This window comes from Alosa alosa, chromosome 23, assembly GCF_017589495.1.
Source record: "Alosa alosa isolate M-15738 ecotype Scorff River chromosome 23, AALO_Geno_1.1, whole genome shotgun sequence".
In the NCBI taxonomy this organism is placed as follows: domain Eukaryota; kingdom Metazoa; phylum Chordata; class Actinopteri; order Clupeiformes; family Clupeidae; genus Alosa; species Alosa alosa.
Genome location: NC_063211.1, coordinates 25,822,750 through 25,845,812, shown reverse-complemented (window position 1 = coordinate 25,845,812; position 23,063 = coordinate 25,822,750). Strand labels below are relative to the sequence as shown.

The 23,063-nt window shown below is 43.5% G+C and overlaps 1 protein-coding gene across 3 annotated transcripts; it reads left to right on the top strand.

The window, feature by feature from the left end:
- The first annotated feature begins 7,326 nt into the window (after nt 1-7,326).
- Nucleotides 7,327-22,580, top strand: spoplb (speckle type BTB/POZ protein like b). Of its 3 annotated transcripts, XM_048235322.1 has the most exons (13): nt 7,327-7,498; nt 9,067-9,177; nt 9,902-10,013; nt 10,990-11,115; nt 11,660-11,781; nt 15,185-15,336; nt 15,735-15,862; nt 17,669-17,846; nt 18,032-18,087; nt 18,188-18,310; nt 20,737-20,879; nt 21,185-21,238; nt 21,397-22,580. In XM_048235322.1, exons 4-13 carry the CDS (start codon nt 11,038-11,040, stop codon nt 21,539-21,541), a joined length of 1,179 nt encoding a protein of 392 aa, XP_048091279.1. In that variant the 5' UTR covers nt 7,327-7,498; nt 9,067-9,177; nt 9,902-10,013; nt 10,990-11,037; the 3' UTR covers nt 21,542-22,580. The 3 variants fall into 3 exon arrangements, with proteins under 3 accessions (XP_048091279.1, XP_048091278.1, XP_048091280.1); XM_048235321.1 differs by lacking the exon at nt 9,067-9,177; XM_048235323.1 differs by lacking the exons at nt 7,327-7,498; nt 9,067-9,177; nt 9,902-10,013 and having other exon boundaries at nt 11,004-11,115; nt 11,477-11,781.
- Nucleotides 22,581-23,063: the final 483 nt, after the last annotated feature.

Sequence of the window (23,063 nt, the reverse complement as noted above, 5' to 3'; positions counted from 1 at the left end):
GGAGGCATCAGTCTGAAGGATAAACATCTGCTCAAAATCTGGACTGTATAAGATTGGATCCTTACCCAAAGCTTGTCTGAGGTCTTCAAAAGCCTCCTCTGCTGCCTTAGTCCATAGCACTTGATTGGGGCACCTGGAACCCACCATGTCAGTCAGAAGTGCAGCTCTAGAGGAGAAGTTGGGAATAAAACGGTTATAAAACCCAGCCATCCCAAGGAAAGACCTGAGCTGCTTTCGGGTCTGAGGCAGAGGGCAGTTCTTAATTGCCTGAACTTTCTGGACTTGGGGTTTGATCTCCCCATTGCCAATTACAAAGCCCAGGTATTCAGTCTCAGCCCTAGCAAAGGTGCATTTTCGTGGATTGATGGTCAACCCCGCTCCCTGAAGATGCCGCAGGACCTGCTGCAGATGATCCAGATGTTCTGGCCAAGACAGACTGTAAATCACCACATCGTCAAGGTAAGCACTGGCAAAATCTGATATTCCAGTAAGTACCTGATCCATTAATCTTTGGAATGTTGCGGGTGCTCCATGTAATCTAAATGGTAGAACTTTGAAATGAAACAGGCCCCACGGCGTTCGAAATGCCGTTAGCTCCCGAGATCTCTCAGTCAGGGCAATTTGCCAATATCCCTTGCATAAGTCAATGGTGGTAAGGTATCTTGCTTTTCCCAGCCGTTCAATCATCTCATCAATTCTAGGAGTTGGGTAGCAGTCAAACTTTGAAACAGAGTTCAAATAGCGAAAGTCAATACAGAACCGAATCGCACCATCTTTTTTTGGTACTAGCACAACTGGGTGGCACCACTCACTCCTTGATGGCTCTATAACTCCCATGGACAACATCTGGTCAACCTCCTCCTTCAGGGACTCCACCAGCTGCTCAGGGATCCTGTAGCTCATGTGCCTCACTGACGCCTCTTCCTTCAATACAATGTCATGAGAGACAACATGTGACAGACCAGGAATCTCAGAAGAAACATCAGGAGTGCACAGGGCCCTCACCTCATGTTGTTGGTCCTCATGGAGATGTTGCAACTGTAACTCCAGTGGTGTTATCCTGGGTAGGTACTGCTCTTCATCATCCTCTTCCTCTACCTGTCTGATTAACAGGGACTCTGCTCCTCTTTCCGGTCGGGAAACCCACTCTTTCAACAGATTGGCATGAAGGACTTTGGATCGCCTCTTCCCTGGGGCCGAGACCCGATAAGTAGTTGGCCCAATTTTCTCCTGTATGACAAATGGACCTTGCCACTTTGCAAGCAATTTACGGTCATGACTAGGCAACATCACTAAAACCTTCTGACCAGCAGAAAAGCTTCTGTGGCGTGCTGACCGGTCGTACCAGAACTTCTGACTCTTCTGCGCCTGGCCCATGTGTTCTTGTGCCAGAGTGGACCCTGCCGCAGCTTCTCCCGCATCTGTATAACATAAGCAGTGACATTAATGGGCTCTCCCTTCCCTCTCTCTCCCTCCCAGATCTCTTTAAGGAGTGACAGGGGCCCCCTCACCTCATGGCCATAAAGCAATTCAAATGGCGAAAAGCTTGGTGGGGTACAGGGGTACCTCCCTATATGCAAACAGAAGGAAAGGGAGCCATTGATCCCAATCAGAACTGGTGTCGGTCACGGCTGCACGGGCAAAGTATGGCAAGGCAAGGGAATCTTTGAAATACAAGAATCTTTATTCTGGAACACAACCCACAGACTAATAACCGACCAGGACTGAGAGGAGACAGAGGGTTTACATACACAATAGGTAACAGGGCACAGGTGGACAATGATCAAGGTAAAACAAGAGACAGGTGGAAACCAATATTAAACTAACAGACTAATTAACAGAAAGACAGAGGACTGGACGAGACCAACAAGACATTAACGGGGAACAGGTGTGGAAACAGAAACGGAGGGAAAAACTAACAAGACAGGAAGCACAGACCAAATAAGGAGATGGGGCAGAGACAAAGACAGGTGACAGGCAGGTAAACACAAAGCACATGGGGAACAAACAAAGGAGCACATGGCTGACAGGAACTAAAACACAGGGACAGGAAGTAAACACAGGAGCACATGGCACAGGAGGTAAACAAAGGAGGGACAGGGAACACAGGATCGTTACAGTCTCGTTGACGAACTTCCTCAACATCTGCTTAAGCATCTGATTGAATCGCTCCGTGAGCCCATCAGTTTGGGGATGGTAAGGAGTCGTACGTAAGCTTCTGATACATAACAGTCCGTAGACCTGTTTTAGAAGAGTAGACATAAAAGTTGGTGCCTTGGTCAGTAAGGATTTCCAGTGGGAATCCAACTCTTGCAAACAACTGCACCAAACAGAACGTTACCTGTTTAGCCTTGACTGATCTTAAGGGAAATACTTCTGGATATTGTGTTGCATAGTCAGTCACCACCAACATGAAGCGATTACCTGATCTGCTCTTTTCTACAGGGCCTACGACATCCATTCCCAGATGCTCAAATGGAGTAGTTATTATTGGCAAGGGTTGCATAGGGACTTTACAGGAACCCCTAGCAGTGGCCTTTTGGCACTCAGGACAGCTTCTGCAAAACTGAGCTACCTCCGCTCGCAAACCTGGCCAGAAAAAGTGTTTGCTGATGCGAGCCCTAGTCTTATGTTTCCCCAAGTGGCCAGCCCAGGGAATGGCATGGCCCAGGGTTAGCACCAACTCACGTGCTTCTCGAGGGACCACCAGCTGCTCTGAAGACTCCTGACAATGGTACAGCACCCCTTGCCTAACAACAAACTGCTCTTGCCCAGTACTCTCACCACTATTATGGTCCTGTTTAGCCTTCAGGAAGCATGAACTCAATCCAGGATCATCCACCTCCTCCATGGTTTTCCCTCTAGGCTGGATCCATTTGGTGAACAGTTCCTTCAGGCAGACATAGAGCTCCTTCGGGCTTTCGCCAGGCTCCACCTCCCCGGAACGGAACTTCAGCCTGTAAGACTCGGGATTAACATCATATCATCATATCTGCTTTAATCTATTCGTAACTATTAGAATCCTGAATGTCCATGTGCACATAGGCCCCTCAGGCTCTGCCCGTCAACAGCGGAATGAGGTGGAATGACCAGTCCGAACGAGGCCATCGGCAGGCTGCAGCAATTCTCTCGAACGCCAGAAGAAAATGCTCAATGTCGTCTTCATCAGTCAGTTTTTGAAACCTGGGTTCAAAAGAATGATGCAATCGATCTAACCTGTTGCCTTGGAAACCACGAGGACCCTCCGGCTGGCCTGTTGATCGCTGAGATGGACAGTAGCCATCCTCCTCATCTTCTGAAAGACAGGGCTCCAACAATACCTCTGGGTAAGCAGCAGCACGGGCCTGCACTGTTGGCCGCGGGCAGCGAGACTCAGGCTCCTCGGCCCACCTTAGCTGCTCCAGCCCCCTGTTCTGGTGTACCCCTTGCCTCTCGGCCAAGGCAGGAGTGGGCTGGTGTTCCAGCTTGTGCCCCAGACAGCTCAGCTGGTATTGAAGATCCTGTATGGTCTTTTTCTGTTGGTCGGCCTCCCTGCTCCTCTGTGCTTCTAGGTCCTCCTGCCAGGCTATATGACCACGAAGAATAGCCGCCAGGTCTGAAAGAGTCGGCTCTCGGCCATCCCTCACCTCTGGGTCCTTACCGCCGGCAGCGCCTTGGTCCTGCTTTTCTGGCACCATGGACTCCGACTCAGTTTCTCCCACTGGCATTGACTCTGGCATTGCAGACTTCCTGGCCAAGCAGTAAGGCAAGCGGGACACAGAAATACAGTCTCAAAACTGAAGATTTATTTTTACAAAACTAATCATAGTTTACACATTTAAAGCAAATCTTTAACTAAAGTATAAATCAACAAAAAAGTTCTAAACTAGTGAGGTCAACTGAACAGAACTTAAACAACAGCAGAACTGAACTCAACCACTGACCCACCAGACTGAGACACAAAGGGAACATATATATCGGCTGATCAGACCAATGAATCACAGAAGGGAGTACCACAACAACATCCAATTGACAGGAGGACAACCACAAAGACAAGGCCAGTTTAACATAAACCACTAAGGTGAGTAACTAATATTCTATAACTATAAATAAATATAAATAATATCAACATGGTGTGAATATAATAACTAAAATAAACATAAGTTCCTCCTCTCCCCATGACGTCACAAGGCTGGTGGTTGCGCCGAGGGACTCTTAAGTTGGCTTCCTTCTAACCTCGGGTCCTTTACCGGAACCAGGAAGTGATGCGCCCAGACACTCGCCATTCATCTCCTTCAAGCCGCCACGGTAACTTGTGAAACAAAGGAAAATGTAAGTAACGAAATACTGAAACAAGACTGCGTGCACTCAGACCTGCGACCGTAAAACGTAACTGTACAATGTGAAATGTTAAATAAAGTATCAAGTGCTGAACGAAGATAAACATGTTGTGGTTTATGTAGCTTAATATTTGTAATAAATGTATTGCTACGGAAATGAAACAAACTAAACAAAGATGCTATAAGTAATGTTATGAATGGTAGATATTATAAGTGTGAATGGACAGAAAATAACAAAAGTGACAATCAGTGTAATGGAATGTTGGCATGTATGCGTGAGTGTTAGACTGTGGGTGTGTGTTTGAACTTGCCGCTTGTTGTGGCGTTCTCATGTGTGGCTGTGGAGCCAGCCATCACAGCAGGTCTAATTATTTCTTTGCTGTTTCTGGGTTTTCGCCTGATTTGGGCTCGCATTTTTCACAACATAGCTTCCCCTGCAGCTTCGGTAGCAAGTGACTGCTACGCTAAACCCCCACTAGCTAGCGAGCTAGCCATCAAGAAACCAAGCTAAACACATACAGGGCCCACAATAAAACGGTCGAGCAAACACATTGTTCAAGAGACTATCAAATCACATTACAAAAACGAAGTTCACCCAAGGGTAGGCTACTTACAATTTCAACAGCAACAAAGCCAAGTCGGAGTCCGTTTTGCAGTCTTCTTAGAAACTACAATCTGACTACATTTTCGAGGCGCGATTGGATACTTCCGCTGAGTTACATCCGGATGTGTTAGTGTAACGGAGGCGAACTGAGCTAGTGTGCTAGTTGTCCGTGTAAATCCTCACACCCCTAACCTTAAGAACGCTTCTAACCGCTGAGTTGGAAGCCTGGGCTTTTAGCTCAGTGGTTAGAGCGTTCATCTCCCATGCTGGTGTGTGTCGAGGTGGCGGGTTCGAGGGCCGTGAGCGGCGGACGAATTACGACCTCTGTTACAGTGGTGCCGTGACCCGGATCATGGGAGTGAGGATTTAGGGAGGTGAGTGTAACAGAGGCGAACTGAGCTAGCGTGCTAGTTGCCCGAGTAAATCCTCACACCCCAACCTTAAGAACACTTCTAACCGCTGAGTTGGAAGCCTGGGCTTTTAGCTCAGTGGTTAGAGCGTTCGTCTCCCATGCCGATGTGTGTCGAGGTGGCGGGTTCAAGGGCCGTGAGCGGCGGACGAATTACGACCTCTGTTACATTCGGACCGCGGCCAGAAAGTTGCATATTCGGTTTTTCCGCGGAGAAGCACTAGGGGGAGACGAAGCACCCACCAAACGATCCAAAAAGTGTTGTAGAACCATCAGAACGACTCTTAACCTGCATAATTAAGGTCATTTTTGCTAAAATTGTTGCATAGGGCTTCTTTAAAATACATTTTAAATAAACTACTTTTTACTTTTACTTGAGTACATGTTCAGATCAGTATTTTACGGTGGCGCATTGCATTCACATCACAAAAAAATAAATAATCAGGTTATCTCATAATTAGGAGATAATTACCTCATAATTACGAGATAGTATCTCATAATTAAGACATATTATCTCATTATTAATTATGAGATAAGGATAGGATCCGTGCTGAGGATCTAAACAGCCTTTCAATAAAAGCAAGCACATATGTCCTACTGATTTCCTGCTTTAAATGACTTTTGTACTTTGAGAGATTAACATGTCTTTAAGTGGCATGAAAAATAAGCCTGTCAAATCGCCAACAACCCCAAAGCAAAGAGTAAGCTTCAGGCCAGTGGTTTTCAAAGTGGGGGCCGGGGCCGCGAGGGGGTGCCAGGGGGGCCTCAGCAATTTGGAAGGAAAAATAAAAGCAACAAATAAATACATTTGAAATTTTTTAAATATACCTATTACTATGAGGGTTGTTATACAATGCCATTCGAATAATTTGTCGCATATCTGAACATTATATTTTCCATGATAATGACTGGGAATAATAGTAGAGTGATAGCTCTCATATAGCAGAAAGCTCCAAATGCAATTTTTACACACTGTATGCTCAATCGTGAAGTGCTTGTGGCTAAAATAATTATTAGAGCTTAATGTAATTTTACATTTGCCACAGTATTGTCGATGGGTTCATTAACACATCAAGGGGTCCTTGCCCAGAACCTAGTGGTATTTGGGGGGCCTTGTCGTGGAAAAGTTTGGGAACCCCTGCTATAGGCTACTCTGCCCAAAGGCAATACAATGTTGCACGTTACAGTCCTAACTAGTAGCTGGAGGTACTATGCATAGGGCTACCTCCATCCACGTTGTCACACGCACGCCTATTTATTTTGTGCAGGCTACTTGTTCAAGTGGCATTGATGAGTTAAACAGTCACATTTTCCTACACGTATTATATTCAGAGAAAATAGTCAGTTGTAAACAAAGAAGTCTTCTTATGTAACCCTTTCGTAAATGGACTGAAGTTGGCTCTACATATCTACTTTTATTGATTATGCTAACCGTTAGCATCTCTATGGGATGTCTCATATACGTTAGCCATAAGCTAACACATTAGTTTCTATTCTGTAACTTGAAATGCTAGTCTACATGATTGCTCTTAAACAAAACATCGAAGGAAATAACTGAGATGTACTCTGTTGGTCTGCATAGTTTTACAGTGAATCCTAAGTAAAGGTTTGAAAGGAACTTCAGCTTAAGACTTTCTCTTGGGAAGCTGTTAGGTTATCTTCTCCAATAGACCATGTCATTGCCTCACACAAGTGGGGGCAGAATTGGAAATGTGTCATAAATCATGATTATCTCGTAATTATGATATATAATTACGAGATAACCTGATTCTTTTTTTTTTTTGATGTGAATGCAATGCGCCACCCTAGTATTTTAACTTCTACTTGAGTAATATGTCATCAATATGGAAGCAATATCAAAGTATTAGTACTTTTACTTGAGTACAATATTTTCGTAGGCTACTTTTTCCACCACTGCTAACAACAAAATGTTGTTACTACATTGCCAAGAGGAAGTTCTGGAGCAGCTGTTTCGAGCACATGCGCAGTTCCCTTTGGAAGCTGCAGGACAGAGAAGTGCACCGCTATGTGCTTTGAAAAACATCAGTCAATCCAATCAGTAGGGCAAAAAGTTTAGTCTTATTTTGCACGTTAAGATTATTGAATAGTATCTGTCAACTAGCCAACAGCTTAGGTTTTATCAGAAGAGGAGGAAGGATGGGAAAGGTTTGTAACTGTTATTTTTTTTACTATTTAGTTAGCTTCCAAGGCTTTCACGTCTGAAAATGTTAACGTTAGCCGCCTAGCTGACGTAGCTGACGTTTCCAGCTAACTTTAGCGGTCTCAGCTTCTATTTAGTTATGCTAGGTGATGGTACACAAAGAAACGTCGCCTCACTTTTTATCACTCGCAACTTTGATGCAACACTTTCAAACACGACTATACATCACATAAATTGTAGCCATTTCGAGTCATGTTGTGTTGTCACATTTCGTTTCGTTTTTGTTTTTGTTGGCAGTGGCAGCAGGCTAACTTGGCAAGCTAGCCAGTTACTTGTTTGGGCTGTTCACAGAAATGTAGGCCAGGCTAAGCGGTAGCTTGCTAGCTTGGTGTGCTAATGGTACTTCTGTTATGTTGTTAAACCATATGTTTGAAAATGTTGAAACTGATAATAGCGAAACATTTTTTTTTTTATGCTCCACTAGCATAGTTAACCTTACCTTTGGCATGGCCAAATCGCTTGCAATGAATGAGAGATAATTCTCTGCTTTGTTTTCTGTGAAACTGGAAGCAACACCCTTTATTCGTCAGTTAGCATGTTGGTTAACTGGCCACTCGCTCAGTGAGGTATGTTACCTATCGATAGCCAAGTTAAACAAACGTAAAGCTCCAAGTAAAACAAAGTTAACTTAGCAGGCTAACTAGCAAGCCACTATCATAATCTGTTCAGAGGGATGTCTATATGCAACATCCCGTTAGTTGAATAGCTGGAGTAAAACCGAAAACGGTTTCCCCTAGACTAACTCGTTAAAATGTAAACAAGTTCGATGAAATAACTCCGCTTATACTCTTGGCCAACTCAAAAATATTGTTTTGTCGAGTACAGGTTTAAGCAGGTGTTTGTTATCAGTACTGGCCATATGATTTTGCATAATCCGTTGGCTTTTTAATTTAAACTCTTATAAGTTAATTTGATGTTGTAGAATATCTACTATCGCTATAGCTTAATGATGACCTCTTTACCAGATGATTGCTGAAAAGCCATAAATGATCATTTAGATGATGTGTTGCTGGATATGATAAAACCTTGTAACTGATGAAGCAGCTGGACCAGTGCCAAGTATTTTCTCCATTTCACCAACACAGCGCCTTCCCATTTGTCATGAGTCACTCAAACAGAACCTTTCCGACTGTAATACCAACCAAGTCTGCCACCATCTGCATAACTGTTTGGTTGCAAGAACTTGTTAGCTGTCCTGAATGTATTGAGTTGTTGAAAACATGTATTGAGCATATGTTGTCCAGATTAAAGTGCACAGCTGGAGAGCAGCAGTGTCAGGGAAAGTGTCCTCTATCAGGATGAACCTGAAGATTAGTATGCCAGGCCTTGCCAAATATTCCAACAAATCTGTATTTTTGTGAATTGTTTCCTTGAGAGTAAATGCGTGTTGAACTGTGTGATTGATGTTGATGGCATGTTTTGCTCGGCTTGGCTCATGTTGGATGTCGAGTGTGTGTTTTGTCTCTGGGCCATGTTTAGGGTTGAGTTTTTGAGTGTGTTTTTGTGAGTTCAGCCCATGTAGTGAAGAGACCATTCCCTCCTGGGACTAGAGCAGCAGGAAGCAGGAGAAGGTTCACACAGCAGAGGGATGTGCCCTGCCAGCTCCCCTGTCAAGAAACCCCCAGTGAGTGCTGCTCTCTCTTGACGCCTGTAAATGACAGCTGACATCTCCAGCCATGCTTGGAGTTAATGAGAGCAGCACGGCGAAAAACGACAGAAAAAAATATGCTCTGCCAATTTTAGCACTGTCATGTTGACAGGCACACTCACACTCGCGCACCACTGTCTATATACCCATTTACAGGTTTACACAGAGCTGATGTGCCAAACTCGAGTGACAGTGGTGCGAGTTTGATGCTATCTTTGTGTGTGTGTGTCTGTGTGACTGAGTGGTGTTGTTGATGCTGGTGTTTACCAGAAGTTTAAGAGGATGGGCTGCACACCATCAGCTCAGCCCATTCTCAGACAGGCCAGGTCGAGATCGAGTCTGCTCTGGGAGGTGGTCAATGTGAAAAACTGACTCTGCTCCACCCAGTACCTTCAACCAGAGATCCCAGAGCAGATGGTGCTTTTTATCTCTGCCATTTGAATAAGTTATTTTTGGAAGTGTGGTGTCCGACTGCTGGTAAACTAGTTTCTGTCAAATTATCATGACAACAGTATCATGAGACAGAGCCATAAAGTGGTGGAATGGGCAGGGTATAGGGAGCTAACCAGGTGACCAAGTCATTGTGACTGAATCAGCCGTATAGTCATGCCATTAAACTGTGCACTAACATTAAACTGCAACACAATAAAATGATCTAAATCAGCTGCTAACTGTTCATGTCTCTGTTTCTTTGTCACAGGATGGCCGGTAGTGTGTCTGCGGTGAGCATGCTGTGAGCCCCCTAGCCTCTCTGTGTTTCTGGGGATGCCATTAAGGGTAGCATGAGAGCCCAGCCCTTCTCCAGATTCAAAGTAAGATTACACACGTGCGCATGCATGCACACACATAGGCTATAAACACACACACTCTTTTTCAGAATCTCACTGCTGAAAGTAGGGGTTTAGTTTAGAGACTATATCATATGTCTCTGGGCTCAAAAAACAGCATACCCTGACTGCAGCATACTCACGGTTTTCACCCAATACTGCACTTGACTGTACATGATCAGGTAGACAGTGCTGAAGAGAAACTGGAAAAAGCTCATTCAATAGACCGGAGTGTTTACAAGAACTGTAACCTGTTTTTTAAAAAAGTAAGGGGGTTTCCAGTGTGATACTTCCTATGGAACTGCTCAGAAGCTTGTACAGGACCCAGTTGATGAAACCCACAAGGAACCCTGTATAACTGCACATTCATCATCTGTCAGTTGGTGGACATTGTGACTAACAAAAAAATACTTCTATAAAGATCCTTATCTAAAAACCTATCAGATGGCACCAAAAAGGGTCAGTGGAAAGCATTTTATTCAAATGTCATTGGCTGTTTGGCTTTTTTGCATCCAAGTATTCAAGAACATTGTTTGTAGTCTACAGTCTTGGACCAATGTGTAATGGAATCATTAAGAAATGCCAACTCGATTAACAATCATTTTACTAAGAGCCTCTGCAAATTTGGCTCTGACCTATTCCTTTTCAGTAGGATAAATCCATCAACCTCAGATTCTCTTTGTACTTTGTGTGGTTTTTCAAGCAAACATTTTCAAATAGGTCCATGGATATCCTGTAGATCTGTGGCCTATGTGTGGGTTGCAGTTACACAAGAACTACTCATGTTGGATTTTTATCATGGTTTCATTAGAGCCTAAATCCTTGAATGTGTTGAGACTGGCTTTAATGCTGGCATCTGTTTTACAGTTTAAGTATATCTACTGAAGTGTATTCATTGGAGTAAAATGTTATGTCATTCACTAACTTTTGGTACTATATGCTGTTTGTTTGTTTGTTGAAGGTGGTGTGGTCATTTTCGTAAGGGAAGTCAGCTGTGGCAGAGCTGGCCATGTCACGGGTCCCCACGCCCCCTCCCCCGGGGGAGATGACCGCAGGACCTGTGGCAGAGAGCTGGTGCTACACACAGGTGTGTGTGTGTGTGTGTGTGTGTGTGTGTGAGACAAACAACTAGCGATGGGGCCCAATGAAATACATTTTATTTTTTGCCCAAGTAGTGCCAGGTTTGGTTTGAATGGGCAATCAGAAGGTGTACTTTTACCCACATGTTTTATATATCTATAGATGACAGACCTATGATGTAATAAAATAGGAAGTGTAGTGTAGTGGAGCAATGGTAATATAACTTCAGAAGACTACAAACAATTGAATTGACAATTTCTGGTTCTGTCTATAGGTGGCTACATAGTACAAATATTTCTGTGAGTGTGCTTTTCTATATGATGTTGATGGCACAGGGTGACTGGAGCTCTTTGCTTACTCTCTTTCAGATGTTTTTCTCTTGACAATGCTCTCATCTTGTCAATACCCCAACATTATCATACTCATGTCCCTCACACCATATAACAGTGACAGTTAATAGCTTGAAGTCTGGTTGGTTTTCTGAAGGTGAATTTCAGTTTCTAGCTCTGGCCGTGTGCGTGTGTGGGTCACCGGTGTGTTTCTCGCCTCAGGTGAAGGTGGTGAAGTTCTCCTACATGTGGACCATCAACAACTTCAGCTTCTGCCGAGAGGAGATGGGCGAGGTGCTTAAGAGCTCCACCTTCTCCTCAGGCCCCAATGACAAGATGAAATGGTGAGCAGAACAGGGCTTGATGAGGCACACACATTCACACACACATGCACACACATGCAAACACACACACACGCACACACATACACAGGCACACAGGCTACATCTACACTATGTCGGATACAAATGTATCCAACGCAATTTTGTTATGATTTGCCCCTCCTTCCACATTAGACCATCGGATCAGCGTATCCAAAGTGGAGCAATTTGGATCCGCTGGAGACCCCAAACTCATTTTGCTCCGCAGCCGTATCAGATGACACATGACGTACAAGCCCATGTTCCCTCCTGATTTGTTGTGCTCGTTTCATGTGATGATGGCCATGCTGCTTTGTTTTTGTGAGAAGTAGCCTACATTTATTCATTTGACAGCCATACAGTGAATGGCAACAGATTATATTGTAATTTAAAGACGCTAGGCTATTATATAGCCTATCTATGTAGGCTATGTGACAAATAAATCCATCTTGATCATTAGAAGCACTGTGTAGGCTATGTTCTATAATGTCCATCACACGAGGTAGGCCTAGGCTATTTTATTTGTTTGTCGTTAGTCGACAAAGCTATCTGGCATTCTGTGCAAACTATGCCTATTCCACTGCAATAGCGACCAATAGGTGAAGCAACTACAACGGAGTGGAAGCAATAACTTCTGACAGAAATATTTTTGTGCAACTCGGTCACATGAAATTCGCAATCAACCCAATTATACAGACTGGGGTAGGCCTACATTGTGTATTGCCAAGTCGCAGCATGCTCACCGAGAAGCTAACTTTAAACATAGCCTAATTATTAGTGTCCATTTGTCGTTCGTCGACAAATACCTGCCATAATAAAATTGCTGGTAAATAAAACTGGTATGTTGGTCTCAAGGGCCCACATCAACCTGGCCCATAATCACTCATTTGTGATTTGCACCCCGGTAAAAATAATCGCCCCGGTTTAATCGCCCCTTCATCATCATCATCATCATCATCATGGCTGCATTTCCAGTATTGGCGATAAGTAGTCGTTTGTCCACTAGATGGCGCATCGTTGCAGTGAGACGTAATTTTGTTGGAAGTTAAAAGTGGGTTGGAAAAACAATGGGCGCTTTCTACAAGGACTGTAGTTTACCGCAGAGAATGTCTAATAAGTATAGGACGCTGTTCACATGAAATGTAATTCCCATTTCTTCTTGAAGCCAAAATAAATCTGAGAATGTTTATCGGACATGCTTGGTTTTTACTGCAGGTACGTTAATCTTATATCAATAAGGACCTAGGTACAATAATGTTACCGTTAGCGTTGGTTGAGTGATGGAGGCCAATTTGATTGCATTTGTAGAAAACTATAAATGCGGTTATACCAAGCAAATTGATAGCAGCACTGTAATTGTATCTTTCGACTGTCATTTGTTGCAAGTGCTACAAAAATCATTCTGTGCAATGGAAGATTTACCAACGTTACACCGGTCTGATACAGTTTTGCCTATACATGCGTGAGACTGCTTTGATTGTGCTTTGATTCCAGCTGTGTGAAGTATCCAAACAACAACAAGACACCTTCATTTCATTATGGCTGCTTTAGCAACACACCTTAAGCTACTGTGTAGTGGGTCCCATTTAGAAGTGGCTACTTCATTCGCGCTTTCCTTGACTCATGGAGCTGCGTGAATTTTATTACAACTTTTCGCACGATATGGCAGTTTAAGTCCGCTTGATACTGTAAGGCGTAGTTTTCATTGGTTTCCAAAGGAGATTTTATTTGTGTCGCCAGCATAGCCTATTGACAATTTATGTTGTAAATAGGCCTGCCTTTATAGGCCTACCTGTAGCTTAGGGAAGCTAACAGCTTTCTATTAGGATCTAGTTTGTTAGTTACAGTTTTGTCATAACTCCCTGATGCATTTTTGCATTTAGAATAACCAGAGCGTGGATATCTCAATCGAAAAATTAAACAATATCGGGCGCCTATTGACTAGGCTGGGTGAACCCAGCCTGATCTGCCGGCTATTTATTTTTTGATTTCTTAAAAGATTGAGCTTGGTCTGGTGAAAGCCAGACAAGCCATGGACCTCAGTTACACAATGCAAGGGAACATGAATCAGCCTATATTTGCACGAACAACAACAGCTATTTAACTTTGGCCTGTTAAAATGTGTATGAACAGTCTAGCAACGCATTTCATCAAGGCCCATTTGGACATGTCAGTTATTTGCACCACTGGTTAGATGTAAAACAGCATTTCGTTTCAGACTACTGTTACTTAATTTGTGCATTGACAATAAAGTATCACATGAACTAAAGATGACACAAATCTTATGTAGAAGAAGAAACATTCACAAAAAATCCATCTATCCAAAAAATGACCTTCGCTTTTTGATAGCTGTTGAAAAACATGGAACTGACAGAGATGTTTTTTGTTAATTAATAAATAAATACATACATACATACATACATACATACAAATACATACATATGCTGATATAACATTATGCTGATACCTTTTGCTTTTCCCAAATACAATGTAGCCTACAGGTGTAAGTGACCTTTCATCAATCCAGTTGCAATGGATGAACTGTGATGAACTGCCCTACTTGTGATTGTTTAGAAATGTTAAAGGTTTTATAACAATGCTACAACTTCTTTGGCTATTCTACAATCTATTCACCTTTTCAGCGCCAGGTAGGCTACTTTCTGTGCAGCCGCACACACACACACACACACACACACACACACACACACAGGCATGCCAAACAAGCATACACAAAAGTTTCAAGAGTGGGGAATGGAGTAAAAGATGGAGACTTATTTTCGCGGAAAGGATGTACAGGACTGAGCGGCGGTCATATTTTGTACCGCTATGCGGTACATCTAGTTGACTCTGCGTTTGTCATGATTTTCAAGGATTTTTAAGGCTTCCCAAACTGATAGGCTACAGTGTTTGTTGACGCAGATTGGATTTGATCCGGAACCCCATATCGAAACTGATTTGGTGTAGTGTAGCAGAGGCCACAGACACACACACTCTCACACTTAACAAAGAATTAATCCTCTTTCTTTGAAATGCACATGCACAAGAGATTGATTGATACACATTTTTTTTGACACACACACACACACACACACATACATGCTGTGTGCACTGGCTTTATGGTCACTGTATTAACTGCAATGTGTATTGTCTTAAGTGAATTGGCCTGTCTGAACCCTGTGTTGAAATCTTCATATGTCCATATGTTGTTAGAGGAAGGGGGGAAGAAAGAATGACACTGAGACAGTCCTTCTCTTTAGTTTCTCCTTCATTTGACATCTCTCTCCGTCTCGTTGTTTGTATTCACTTCTTCTTCTTTCTGTTTTCTGTTGTGCTTTCCTCTTGCTCCTTACCCCCTCTCCCTCCTTCTCTTCCTCTCTCTCCTGTGTAGGTGTTTGCGTGTGAACCCTAAAGGGCTGGATGAAGAGAGCAAAGACTACCTTTCACTGTATCTACTGCTGGTCAGCTGCCCCAAAAGTGAAGTCAGGGCCAAGTTCAAGTTCTCCTTACTGAATGCCAAACGAGAAGAGACTAAAGCCATGGGTGAGTGGATTCTAATCAAGCTGTAAAAGGATCAACTTTAATGTGCTCTTTAGATTCTGAATCCATTGTGTATTTTAGCATGAGGCATGAGGTTGTAGCTTTGTAACCATTCTATACACCAAAGATGGGACAGTTCTGTAGTGTCTGTTCGGCACATCAGTTAATCAGTTTTATTGCTTGCTATTGTGTATGTGTGTGTGTGTATATGTATGTATATATATATATATATATATATATATATATATATATATATATATATATATATATATATATATATATATATAAAATTATTGTTTTTTTTATTTATATAATATGTGGATGAAATCCCACTTCTTAAGACAGTCCTGTGCTGGGGATAGTTTTTGCCTGACAGATCTGTTATCCTCTTCCTCTCTCAGAAAGCCAAAGAGCATACCGCTTTGTCCAAGGCAAGGACTGGGGTTTCAAGAAATTCATCAGGAGGGACTTCCTCCTGGACGAAACCAATGGTCTCCTCCCGGACGACAAGCTCACCCTTTTCTGTGAGGTACGTCCACAGGAACAGCAAACAGGTGATGGATGCGGACAAACTGTGTTCATATACAATGGCTGTCATTACAGAAACAGGTCTGTGTTTGATGCAGTGCCATCTGAGGCTGCAAAAACAATTATCCCAACAATTCTAGATCAATTTAAAACAATTTAAAAGGTAGAGTACAATAAGAGCAAGTTCATCAAGTGCATCAGTGATTGCTGTATTTATACAGTCAGGTGTCAGTTCTGGTCAGGTGATAAGTGCTAGAATTAGCAAGGCTAGATGTAAGTAGTGCTTTGAGAGGAGATATTGTCTGAAGAGCTGGGTCTTCAGGAATTTTTTGAAGATGGAGAGGGATGTCCCTGCCCTAGTAGGAACTGGTAGCGCGTTCCACCAACGAGCAACAGAGCTAGACGTCGTTTGTCTGAGGAGCGTAATGATCGAGAGGTAGCATATGCCTGTATGTGGGCATTCAAGTAGGTGGGAGCAGAACCGGAGACTACTTTGTAGGCAAGCGTTAGAGACCTGAATTTGATGCGGGTGGCCATAGGTAGCCAGTGTAGCTGGATGAGCAGCGGGGTAACATGTAGCCTCCTAGGTTGGTTGTAGACCAGGCATGCCGCCGCATTCTGGATCATCTGAAGGGATTTCACTGTGCAGGCTGGGAGACCTGTCAGGAGGGCGTTACAATAGTCAAGTCGTGAGATGACTATGGCCTGTACCAGGAGTTGGGTAGCATTTGGAGTCAGGTAAGTCCTGATTTTCTGTATGTTGTAGAGTGTGAAATGGCACAACTGGGCGACCGAGGCAACATGATCGGAGAAGGTTAGTTGGTTGTCGAGGATTTCTTGCAGCCCTGGTAGGTGCAACAGACAGGGAGTCAATTTTGATGTTGATGTAATGATGTAGTATAGTAGGTTTAGCAGGGAGGACCAGCAGCTTGGATTTTGAGAGGTTTAGCTGGAGGTGGTGTGCCTTCATCCATGTAGATATGTCTGAGAGGCAGTCAGAGATCTGTGCGAGACCAAGGGGTCATCAGGTGGAAAAGACAGATAGAGCTGTGTGTCATCTGCATAGCAGTGGTATGAGAAGCTGTGCGAACGGATAATCTGTCCCAGAGAGGTGGTGTAGATAGCAAAGAGAAGGGGGCCCAGCACTGAGCCCTGGGGGACCCCTGTGGTGAGATAGTGAGGTGCAGACAGCTGTCCAAGCCATGATGCGTTAAACGAGCATCCTGTGAGGTAGGGTTCAAACCAGGAGAGAGCAGAGCCGGAGATGCCCATGTTTGTGAGTATAGAGAGAAGGATGCCAAGGGCAGCCGATAAATCAAGCAGAATGAGTACTGATGACCGTGCGGTCGCCCTGGCTTCCTTTAAGGCTTCTGTACCCAGATTGGTTTGAATCAGGAAGGTTGTTCTGTGAAAGAAATTCAGAGACCTGTTTGGAGATTGCTCGTTCGATACCTTTGGATAGGAAAGGTAGGAGTGAGACAGGACGGTAGTTCTCAACTTGAGCAGGGTTGAGAGAAGTTTTCTTAAGTAACGGTGTTACCCCGGTCAGTTTGATTGCGCAATCCACATCATTACATCTGAGAGACTCTGCCTTTCTGGGATGCTTGTTTCATACCCAATCATGGTTCCAGTTCAAACATTTGGGATGAAGGCCACAATAGCTGGAAATGAGCACATATTCATGTTGTGGCCTAAGTGTCTGCATGACTGTATGCTGATGTGTGTCACAAATTGAGGGGAAAGTCCCTCTAATGCATTTTCTCTTCCCACATCTCTTAATACACTCATCTCTTTGTTCCATGACTAGGTGAGTGTGGTACAGGACTCGGTCAACATCTCGGGCCAGTCCAACATGAACGTGCTGAAGGTTCCGGAATGCCAGCTGTCAGATGACCTGGGCAGCCTTTGGGAGGGCTCAAGGTTCACCGACTGCAGCCTCTTCGTGGGGGGACAAGAATTTAAAGCACACAAATCTATCCTGGCCGGTAAGTCATATCAGCCTTGTTTGTTTCTGTGTGTGGGACCGGCTGATAAAAGAGGAATGTATTACTGCCACCTGAAAATCAATCATTGTGCCCAAGCGGCAATCAAAAATCTTAAGATTAGCTTTAATGCATTTATTTGTAATATAATTCACAGAATAAATTACATTTATTTCTCTACTTGGCAGCAAGGTCACCAGTATTCAACGCCATGTTTGAACACAAGATGGAAGAAAGCAAAAAGGTGGGTCATTAAAGCTGATCTCAGACTTACACCACACATGACTAACATAGCTGGATGCTTTGATGCGTTAGGTGTGTTACCTCAAGCTGTTGTGTTGTAGAACCGTGTGGACATTAGTGACGTGGAGCCTGTCGTCTTCAAAGAGATGATGGGCTTCATTTATACAGGGAAGGCCCCCAACCTGGAGAAGATGGCCGACAACCTTCTGGCTGCAGCAGACAAGGTGAGGCACGCACACACACACACACACACACACACACACACACACTCACTCTCACTCTGGCACGGATGTGTATGTATAGGGATGCCACGGTATCTGGTTCTCAAACCGAACAGTATGCCCCCTATGGTTTGATACGCAGACGTGAGCTGTAGAACTATCTTTCTGTATCTATTTCTATTTCTATATCTGCAAACATAGCAGCTTCCACACTCAGCCCACTTCTGTAGTTCTGTTCTACATACAGGCATGCAAACTCCTCACCTTTTATTTGAAATTAGCGTTTGAATCAAAATGACTGACTTAAATGGTTTGTGCAGAACCGATGAGAAAATATTTAGGGGTGGGTCAACGTGAGCTGAGTTTACTATTGTGCAGACGCAAACACATCTTGGTGTTGCCAGAGCGCCATTAAAATTTTCAGCAACGAATGTTAGGCTATGTGCGTTTACTAAACATCGGTGGAAGCTTGTTGTTGCAGAGGCAACGTGAACAGAACGCTCGTGCGCAGGTATAGCCTCCTTTTGTGAGCGCAGATAGGCCTAGATGCGTCTGAAATGTCAGCTGGAATGTGTGAGCACGGCGAGGAGACCACAGGTGGGCTAGTTGAAACTTTCAACTTCTGTTAGCAAAAGACGTTGAGATTAGTGTAGCAACGTAGCATTGGCGGTTTTGTTTTAATGTTGTTAAAGTTAGCGATATGAGACAGAAATATAGACACGAGTTAATTTGATGAATAGGTTACGTGCTACTTGGTCTAGATCGGCAAAAGGTGAAGCAAATACACAGATCTTCTCAGTATAGCAAAGGCTAATGTGAATAACCTAAAGAGTTAAATGTCTCCTAAACTGGGCTGTGCAAAACATTTAACTCTTTAAACGTTTAACTCACATTAGCCTTTGCTATACTGATCTTGCTCAGAGACAAAATCAGTGTTGATTGACGTGTCTTTAAAAAAACGTTCAGTGACCTGATCTGAAGTAGCCTGTGCCTATAGGGTAGGCTACAGTTTAACATGTAGTGTGAACACTATTCACACAACACAACTTTATTGGTTGGTTAAACAAACTAACTAGCACAATGCCACAATCTGTAAGTAACCTAGGCTGCAGGATAACACTTGTTATGAAACAGTGTGCCCTCCACAACACACCCACCCCCCTCTCCCCCAACATTATAAATCAATTGCACCATATTGATATGTAGCATAGTAATGTTATACACCATTTGAAAGCTTGGACACTTGGGAATCCATATGACAACCTTTTTCATGTACAATCTGTATAGTGCTTTACATTATCAGATTAATCTTACTATGTCTCAATTAAATTGTATCAAATTCTCCTCCCCCTCCGGTGCTTCCCTACCTTCTAGCTGCAGTGTGTATCCTTATCAATAAGATAGATGCAGCAAATTGGGTATTGAAATAGTCACAGGAATCCATATTTTTATCCATTGTTTTATCCAATATTTGTTGTGCAGATGTATAATCCATCTTATCCACACCCATTGAACCAACAAAGAAAATGCAAAGACATTTCTGTAATTATTCCATAGTGTAGTCATTCCATCAGAACCTCTGGACAAACAATCCAAATAGTCCAGAAACCACACAGTAAGGCTTTTATTTTCAGTATGCATTTTGGGTATCCAAAAGTCCTATGGGGAGTTTCCATTGGGCATTTTACAAAACGCATGAGCATACCTTAGCAAATAATGGTCTAAATGACTAATTTTTCATTTTATTTTGATCTACTTTTGCACACGGCTTCACAAGACCTGGTCTAGACACAAAAATGCTCATTCCATAGGAAGTTAAAACATTTCAAATCGATTTTACAAATTAGTCTAGTCTACCCTATTTTATATAATGTTAGTCTGAAATAGTGTGTGTCTCAAGCAAGTTTCACCTGGTTTGGTTCAACAAATATTCAAACTTATCATCTTTATTCTAATACTATGCCTACTATGTCTTCATGTCCAATAGGCCTGAAATCTTCAGAAATGTCTGAACTTCAGGCACAGAGAAAAAAGAAAGAAAACTCATGTAGATTGCTTAGGAGGAGAGGAGGGCCATGCTGAAGCATGCTGCCAAACAGTGCAACGGACCCCTCATACTTAAGGAGAAATAGGAGAAGACACTTTTTTTATATTCACTTATTTTTATCATACATATGATATTTTTGGCCACAACAAATTTTTTAGTGATTTTATAGTTTTTTTTTCTTTGTAAATCTCTGGTTTTGGGCCATTTCATACTCCGTGGAAGCTATGCACTATTGTCACTTCGCGTGCCCTTCTCACCTTTTTCACCCCTGACCAGTTTGCATGCCTGTACATACCTCAGCAGTAGATTAGCACTTCAGCAGCAACTTACGCTTCCTTTTCTGTGTGTGTGTGTGTGTGTGTGTGTGTGTGTGTGTTTGTAGTATGCTCTGGAGCGACTGAAGGTCATGTGCGAGGAGGCGCTGTGTAACAGCCTCTCGGTGGAGAACGTGGCCGACATCCTCATCCTGGCTGACCTGCACAGTGCTGAGCAGCTCAAAGCACAAGCCATAGACTTCATCAACAGGTCAGACTGGCACTTAATCACTGCTCCTGCTGTGCACACTAGTGAGCAGCAGCACACTGGCCTTGGGGGAATTCAAATGCTTTGGATCCTACTTTATATCAGGAACTTATGTGTTGGATGGCCTTAATGCAAGCACAGACAAAGCGCAATCTGCGCTTTATTAAGCATGTGGACACACACACTCAAATCCACGCACACACAGTGTGGGAGGCTTCATGTGCACATCACACTACAAACTGTATCTCGGTTTTCAGACGGTGAGATAAATGGTTCCGCTTCTCTGTCCTCTTTGTTTCTCTTTGCAGATGTAGTGTGTTAAGGCAGCTAGGTTGTAAAGATGGGAAGAACTGGAACAACAGGTGAGTACATGGCTATTTTTACAGCTTGAATCTTAATTTTTAATGCTGTTCTAAACCAAAGCACCACTGTCTACTGGGTGTGAACTGTTAAATGTATTATTCATGTCGCGGTAGCTTGGCTGTCTTGTGATGTTGTGTCCATGTGTTTTGGGGTACAGTCACGCTGCTGACATCATGGAGACTGCGGGCTGGAAGGCAATGATCCAGTCGCATCCCCACCTGGTTGCCGAGGCGTTCCGCGCACTGGCGTCCGCCCAGTGTCCCCCGTTTGGTCTCCCTCGGAAACGACTAAAACAGTCCTGACCCCCACTGCCCCCCACAGACTGCCAAAAGACACGAGAACCCTTCCCTTTCCCCACACTCTGTTCTCTCCCACCTTTCCACACCACACACACTCACACCTCTACCCCCGATGTTAGAGACCAGGTGGGGCAGGTGGACAGTCCCACAATGCACTCCTCTCAGCCAGAAAGGGGAAGGACAACATGGCCGCCTCTGCGTCAGCTCAGCTCCCTGGCTCAGGAAAATGACATCATGGAGCCTCAACTCCACAGGTCATTTCTAACATGGCCTTAACTGACCCCCAAACCCTTCCCTCTCACACACACGCACACACACACGCACGCGTCTGCACACCCCCATCCCTGCCCATTGTTTCTGTGTGTGACCCCGTGCCTGCCAAGGCTGACCCCAGGCCTCTCCAGATTGCACTAGTCTCCCACAATGCAGTAGTTGAAAATATGGTGTGGCGCTTTTGTGGACCTTGTCGCACATCAAGTAATGGGAGTGAAGGGGGCCCCTGTCGCCCATCCTAGCTGTTGACCCCCCCTCCCCCTCCCAGACGTGACGGAACAGGAACAGGAGCGTGACGGCGTTGTGTTGCGAGATGAGGCTCTCTGTTGCACTGGACCAGTCTGAGGTTGGCGATGCTGCTCATATTGAATACAAACTGTTCAAAACTTCCTCAGCGGTGGCCATAAAAGATGACACTGAGGACCCGCATTACATATTTGGTTAAAAAAATGTGATGTATTAAAAGTGTATGTAATTATGGATATTACACATGAAAAAACTGAGATGTCTGTATTTTGCACCTCCTTAACTATTGGGTAAATATGAAGATTTGTTTACCGACTTCTTTTGTTTTACGTTTTTTTTTTTTGTGTGTGTTTCTTCATGTTGCATTCTTTCTGAACTTGGTCTTTTTATTTCCGTTGGATTCTGCTTTGCTTAGTTGATCAAACGACTGAGTTCTTTGTCTTCTGAAAAAGCTGTATTGTGGTTTATGAATTATTATGAATTATGATTTCATGCTTTGAAATTAAAATGCAGAAAAAACATGTCAAATGTTCCTGCAAGTCTTCTTTTAAGCTGCAGAATGCCGTGTCCTGTTTTGGTTAGGGATCCTAAATCGGTGTGACAAATCTGTGAAGACCAGAGACATGCGGTCCTAAAGGTAATGTAACCTACAGTATGTAACTCTTAATAGGTTTGTATGAAGTGTCCAACCTCATTATTATTTGAGATGAACAGCTTTTTTGGCCTCATGTTTGGAAGGATGAAGCCTGGTATGTAACGTCATGGGTGTACACCGACTTAAGTTGACTACATCTAATATCTTCCATAATCTTTGTGGACAAAGTAACAAATAGACACGGTAGTATAATTTGCACTAAGATAAACAATACATTCTTAGTATAGTCAATGACGGGCGATGTTTATGGCAAATCTGCTGTTTTGGATATTCACATTGTAGAACTGTTCTGGAGTGTTTTGAAATGTCAAGAGTAATCACACATACTGGATGACTCTTGACTGGATGGCA

Excerpts from the sequence above, each read along its gene's own strand:
- spoplb (XM_048235321.1), top strand. The coding sequence starts at position 11,038 with ATGTCACGGGTCCCCACGCCCCCTCCCCCGGGGGAGATGACCGCAGGA. Across the intron at positions 15,863-17,668 it reads AGCTCACCCTTTTCTGTGAG|GTGAGTGTGGTACAGGACTC; the intron begins GTACGTCCACAG and ends TTCCATGACTAG. Across the intron at positions 18,311-20,736 it reads TTCTGGCTGCAGCAGACAAG|TATGCTCTGGAGCGACTGAA; the intron begins GTGAGGCACGCA and ends GTGTGTTTGTAG.